This window comes from Brienomyrus brachyistius, chromosome 7 (assembly GCF_023856365.1).
Source record: "Brienomyrus brachyistius isolate T26 chromosome 7, BBRACH_0.4, whole genome shotgun sequence".
Classification (NCBI taxonomy): domain Eukaryota; kingdom Metazoa; phylum Chordata; class Actinopteri; order Osteoglossiformes; family Mormyridae; genus Brienomyrus; species Brienomyrus brachyistius.
In genome coordinates this window covers 22,427,943-22,434,689 of record NC_064539.1, presented here as the reverse complement: position 1 = coordinate 22,434,689, position 6,747 = coordinate 22,427,943, and the positions used below count along the sequence as shown (strand labels likewise).

Below are 6,747 nucleotides of genomic sequence, written 5' to 3'. Positions count from 1 at the left end.
CTACTCTTAATTACTCAATACAAAACAAAATTTTAAATCCATTGCCTTCCACTACCGTGAGTCTCACATTCCCTTAACTTTTTTTTTTTTTTTTTTTTTTGACTTCCTATTTTTGGAAATGTGCCCTGTGTTTATAAAATGCAAGTGGCATGTTAAACGGGTTTTCTGCTTTTACGCAAGTGCATTTTTATGGTGGTGGTGGGGGTGCAGTTGCACAAAGGATTTGTAGATGTGGGTATATGCACAGGTGAGGGGGCTGCTTGTCATTATGACCTAATTAGGCTTCTTGTGGCTGCAGGGTGACTGTGCAGCATGAAACACTTTCCTCTTTGTTTCCTGAGGCGGTGGAAATGCTGAAAAGAATGTAGATCAGGGCTTCTAGGATTTCCCTGCTGTTTTCGTTGGCACAAAACAAACTGAAGCGTAATGGGTGACACAATGGCCTGTAGGTTGTTAGGGACTGGACCCGATGGCCTTGTTGAAGATTACATTGGAGTAGCAAAAAGAAGAGTGTCGACGATACAGAACTTCTCACCATAGATTTCATGACGACTAAGTCAGGTGGGCTGCTAGACTGGTTTTCAGGTTGCTGGTGGTGTAATCCTGAATCCCCCTGACCCACGCAAAGTCAAGGTGTATGGGGGAAGTTCCACTCACTGGATTTTAGCTGGAGAGAGGTCAATTGCATGGCCTGGTTTATACTATTTCGGTTTATACCATTCCAAATGTGGACCGCAGTCTGCCATTTCAGTACCCCTGCACTTAAATTCATCTGCAGAATATTTCCGTTGTGTGACAAGAGGACCATGCCTTGCGTAGCCGTGTCAGCAGGGTCAATATTTCCCTTGCTGAGTGGAGAGCGTAAGCCTGGGTAGACCCCCTTCTCTGTTCTCCCTGTTGTGCAATTTGTGGAAAGAAGAATCTGTAGCGAACTTTCTTCTTTTCTGCTGCATCTTGTCTGTATTCCGGTAACTAGTGTACAATGTCCGTCATGGAACATATACTTATGCTATTAAACAAATGTAACATCTTTTTTTGCTCTCCAAGACCTGCACGTATACACACAGGTGCAAGTGAAATCTGGGGTGAGATCACAGGTTGTCATTTGTCCAACACCCCTGTAGAATCTTCCAAGGACTTGTGAGCCTAAATGATGTGACTCTTCTGCTGACAATGGGATTCAACCAGTGACCTTCCAGTCTCATGCACGGAGGCCTGACCAGCTGAGTCACAGGCCAACCCCAAAACCAACAGAACACAAGCGCAGATCTGTAGCTGGGAATTGACATAACTAGTGCACACATACACTTTCCCTGTATAAGGGCAAGCATGCAGCAATTTGTCATAACGCAGGTACATACTTATGTGCATTTGCACTGTCATGACAAGAATTTACTGTGCATTTTAACCTTCAAGTGACAAATGGATATAATAAAATACATGATCATATCTTGTCATAACAGTGCAAATGCACATAAAATAAGTATGCATTGACATTACAAGAAATTGCCATGTATATCACTTTCTCTGGCAAAAGCCTACTTGCATATCAGTTAGGTCAATCCCTCTCTATAACCTGTAGATTTCCCCCCTCCCCCAGTGTCCCAGTCTATGCACCCTTGTCTTTAGACCCAATTTCAGCTGCAGATTTTACTTCTGTGATTGACATACTGGTGCAAGTTGAAACAAGCTGGGGCAGTTACTGGCATCTAGCACATTTTAAGGGTGTAGTCATCAGTTTCCTGACAATAGATCTGCTGCTGCTGTAGGCTGAAACCCTTCCTCTGACTTTCTCGATCTTTTTTTACCTCCATGAAAGTCGCAAACCGGGCTGCATTCACCTCTCTCTACATTCTTTGAGATCTACAGCCATATCTGTCCGGTGATACATTTGTTTAGTCTTGTTTTCTTGCAGAAGTAAGCATCCCAACATGCTGTAGGAAGCGCGTCGTTCTCTGAATGTAATTGTTGTCTAGCTCGGACTCGCCGGCGTATCGTGGTGCACAGCTAACCTGAAGCACTCCCGTCGAGGGGAGTAGTGATCATTCCTGATTTGAAACAAGGTAGGGGAAGCTGCTTTTTCAGCATGAACCTTGTCTTCTCCTTCTGTCCTCTCTGGGAAAGTCGTCTTCGTGTTCCTCATCCCGCTCAGTTTGTTTTTCCGGCCCTCGGCCTTTGAAGAATTTATCTCACGCTGCAGCTCTCTGCAATCCAAGGCTTGCTAGCAGGTTTTCTTTTTTTCTTCAAGCGTTGAAGCAGCAATTGAGCGAAAGTTAGTGTTTCACACGCTTTTTGTTCTTTTATTTTGTTTTGCTGAGGTTTCTTTATACATTTTTTGTCTGGATGAACTTGATTTACAGGTTGGGGATTTCTCAAATTACAGAACGAGAGACTGAACGCGGGACTGAAATCGACCTGAAAGGAATTTGTACACACAGTTTAGTTTACAAAATGGCAGTTCCATGTACACTTATCTAGTTACATATTAAGATCATCTTTTTTTGTGCTTTATATGTTTGTCTGCATTGTGAGCTTTTGGTGGCGTTTTTCTGACGGGACACAACCCACACAAATCTGATAACCTTTCTCTTTATTATAACCCATGCATGCTGTTAGGGTGTGTGCATTTTTTACTTCTCTTCACAACAGCCTGCATGTCTGGGTGTGGTTTATAAAAGCACCTGAGATGGAGCCTGAGATTCCTATTTATTTATCCAATCAAGATCTATTTGTCATTCACATCAGGGTTCAACCCAAAACCACTCAGGCCTGAACCTCAAGACGCTACATCCGAAAGCCGCTGAAAAGGTAGCATGGCCAACAACACAGGAGTCTTGATCCCATGCGATAACAAACAGTGCAATGGACACGGCCATTGCTTTCTGCTGAATAATGTCATCAGCTGTGAGTGTCGGCTGGGCTATGATGGAAACTTCTGCCAGAACCGTGTCAGCAAGCCCATCGGCGTAGCCCTCACCCTGGGCTTTCTCGGCTGCATTATTGGCATCGTTGTCTTTGCCTTCCTCTTTGCCTTCATGAAGAAAAGGATGAAAGCACAAAAAAGGTACCCCATCTGTTTCAAACCCCCTCTTCCTTTAAGGGCAAGCAGGGATGCATCAGGGGCCAAATGTGAACCTTAATGTCTACTGATCTACAGCTCCAAGCATTACAGGTTTTGCAACTACAGAAGTGCAGATCTCTATGCTGCTCCATCATTTTCTAGACCGTTTACAGCTAACGTGTTAGTTGGGTGCATTAGACCATTTATGCCTTTCCAGTGAATTGCCATAAAACTGACAGCCAACCCCTAGAATATTGCTCTTTATCTCAGGTTATTGTATAAATGATCCGGTGCTGCCGACTGTTAGCTGTATGGTGTTTTCTGCTGTGTCATGGCAGTGCTTCTCTAGATGGCCTGTTTAAATTCTTAGAATGGTTTGTTTCTGCGTTAATTTAATTATTTTGTAGCAGCCTTTCTGCCAGCCTCTCATATAACATCGTTCTGTGCTCTTTGTCTGCAGAAAAGCAGTGACTACTCAGAAAGAGGTCATGATGAGTGAAAGTATAGGTCCTCTCTAGCAGAAAAGTCTGGAGCAGGTAGGTCTTTGGTCTCTGCTGAGTTGGAAGCGAAAGACAGTTTGCACCTTGTTGACCACCTCAAAACTGTTAATGCAATTTCAAATACGATGTAAAATTCCAATATTACATAAATCCCATTCCATAAATCCATGCAGCTGATTCTAAGAGGAAAATGTTTCTTTTTTATGTCTGCCTGGTCATATTCAAGTCTGAGATTTCTGGAGGAGACTGGACCCATCCACCAACAAGGGACGTCCTCCTACTTTCGACGTTATACCCTTCTGTATAACCATGAACATCAGTACAACATGCTAAAATTGTCTGACATTATCCGGAGTCGCATGTTTCTCGTGCTTTGGGCAGGTTTTTTTTGGGACCTCGGTTATCGTAGACTTCCATGTTCTTCCCTGTTCGGCATCCGCTTTTTTTTTTCCACCTGTCACTGAGCTAAGTTGACGTGTCACCAACAAGACCAGCCGGTTCTGCAGCAGTGCTGAAATTCCACTTCCTTGAACACCCTAGGAGCCGCCCTTTGAAGGCAGACAAGCGTCTGTCTCCGCGGGGGCTGGTTTTGGTTCTTACTTCACTCAGGTTTCGGTTGGTGTAGCTCCAGTCCTGCAATAAGGCGGCTGTTGTGTAAAGAATTACCCACGGTGACCTGACTTTGGTTGACATCTTATAATCCTGCAGTGTTACTCTTTCAATGTTCATTAATGCAGCAATTTTTTTTTTAATAATTTGAGGTAACTGGTACACATTTCAAATTTTATTGCAATATTTTGAGGTTTTCACAGTTATAAATGGATGTTTGTCTTCCCATTGTATTTAAATTAATTGATAGGTGTCAGCTTTCATCACATAACTTTACAGGACACAAAGAAGGCTGGAAATACAACTCTTAGTGTGTGTTGCTGACAAGCTCATCCGCTGCACCTCAGATTATTATTATGGTCTGCTTCATGCAGGGTAATGGTGTAGTTCATGGGATTTTTCTTCTCCTCAGTTACGACGATGTATGTGTGTGGGAGGGTAGGAATAAACATGTTTTGCTAAGTGTGCTATTGTGTATGTGATATTCTGCCCTACTGCCTAGTGTCTGATATAGGTGTTTGCTGTCCTGAAGGCTATCAGGGCACTGACCTTACTACACTCCGACAAACCGGATTTATCCTGTCATGTCTGCCTATGTTGTCTCTGCACCATTTCTACATTATTTTCTGAGATTCCTTTTGAGGTGTTTTTAAAAACTCAATTATCTTGGACAAAATCCTGTCTACTTTTTTGAGGGGGATCTGTTGTGCAGTTTTGTTTTGTAAGGCTAGACAGATATTGTTGGGATAAATAATTTACTTGGTTAAGTGGAGTGATATAATAGTAATCAATTACCTAATTACCTTATTCGGTTTTAAACAGATGGACAACTGAATACCTGAACTATTGAATAATTGGGGCAGATTTTTTTATATTTTTAAAACTACTTTTTATATGGACAAAAATGAATGAAATTTTATTGACAGAAAATTCCTAGTAATGTATTTATCAAATACTACATTGTGTTGTAAATCGGCCTACGATCAACAGCTCAGTCCTTCAGTAATACCGTACAAAAATAAAACTCAGTAATTAGGGGGACAGCATTAAATTCACCACACATGGCCCCACCCAAAACGGAGACCATGTGGTCAGGATATTTAAATATTTACTATACATACAGAGTATGTTATATGCTTTAATATAAGTAAAAGTCAATAAAAAAAGAAAACCCCTTTTGATTAGGCCTATACTATTTTGTACTCACTCAATTCCACTTTCACAACATTGCCCTAAAGTGCTTGAGTAGTGCATACAATAGTTTTCAAACAGCTTAGTTGTACTACTTAACTACTTGGAGTATAATTCACTGTATAAGCATTCGCATCACAAATTTTTGATTACGTCATAGTCCGGTTCCCCCAGAACGATGGGATATCGGAACGGACAGAAATTCGCGTCGGTATTCAAGTGTTACGGGTCAGTATCCAAGTCTGGATTTCCGTGTTCAACTTTTCGATGGCTACGATCAGCGTAACCTTGCATTGTGACTCCAGTCCTGTGCGTCGGGTTACACTGCGGAGACACGATCTATCCAGCGTTTCTCCTCATCCTGCAAAAGTTGTAGAAGCATGCCATTAAACAGAGTCCTCCGATCAGCTGGAAACTGCTGCCAATGAATCCCAGCACAATGCAGTAATCTGCATGCAGGTCCGTGCCGCTGCTTCCCATTACTTTCAGCTGACTGGTGTACCAAGCAAGCGGGATGAGGGAAAAAACACCGCCGCAGAACACTGCCACGCCGCCCAGACCCGCGAGCAGAAAGTCCGGCGTGAGCCGCCAGCAGCGAAATCCCAGCACAGTCAGTATCTGAGCGAGGCCGGTGAGAACGACTGAGGTTATCATCAGACCTCTTGCCGCTGTCACAACTTCCTCGGCGAAGTACTGCGCGTCCTTCTGCTGGCAGGTGAGGCCACCTCCAGGGACCTCAATACAAATGTCCCAAAGGCCCTGGTGGATAATCGTCCCTAGAGATACTCCCGGGATCGACCCTACAGCCCTCCAGGCGGGCGCGCCGGTGGCGATCAGGTTGAAGAGCCAGCCCAAAAAGCTGGCCACCACTCCAAGAGTCAGGATACACACGTCTGGCATCGCGATCACAGCACGACGTTCCCGAAATTCGCTTCGAAATACTGGGGTTATGTAATAGGATTCGGTAACAAAACCATTTAGACGAAAAGAGCGCAGCTGTCTAGAGGAGATAGATGGGGAACTGACGCCCGCCCCATTGTAGACAGCTCGGAGTGAAAATGTATGGAGTGTCATGTTTCTTTTACGTTTTTTCCTTTCACATTCTTGCAGTCAAAGCATCGTACTGGCATGACGTAATTACACACCCCGTTTAATTAGTAAAAAAAACAATATAAATAGCACGCAGCTGACATTTCGGATAGTAACTAATAAGTAGGCCTATACTTGATAAATCTTTACATGAAAGTAAGTGAAATTGTAGAGCAAGATGCTTTTTAACCCGTAAACATTCAGGTAAATGTAGGGAAAGAAGGTTAAAAGGATAAAAAAGGATAAGGTTTTTCGTTCTAATTATAATTGCGGAAGGTTATTGATTGATGAAGCTCA

General features: G+C 43.1%; 1 protein-coding gene and 1 long non-coding RNA gene across 2 annotated transcripts; one reads left to right on the top strand and one right to left on the bottom strand.

Moving 5' to 3' along the window:
- The first annotated feature begins 41 nt into the window (after positions 1–41).
- On the top strand, positions 42–4,632 carry LOC125745613 (uncharacterized). The gene is made up of 5 exons (XR_007398712.1): positions 42–56; positions 1,125–2,063; positions 2,746–3,064; positions 3,522–3,597; positions 3,788–4,632. It is a non-coding gene; the product is annotated as an uncharacterized LOC125745613 (long non-coding RNA).
- A 663-nt stretch (positions 4,633–5,295) lies between these two features.
- LOC125745612 (claudin-23-like) lies at positions 5,296–6,666 on the bottom strand. Its single transcript, XM_049018617.1, has one exon. It carries the CDS (start codon positions 6,433–6,435, stop codon positions 5,701–5,703), a length of 735 nt encoding a protein of 244 aa, XP_048874574.1. The 5' UTR covers positions 6,436–6,666; the 3' UTR covers positions 5,296–5,700.
- Positions 6,667–6,747: the final 81 nt, after the last annotated feature.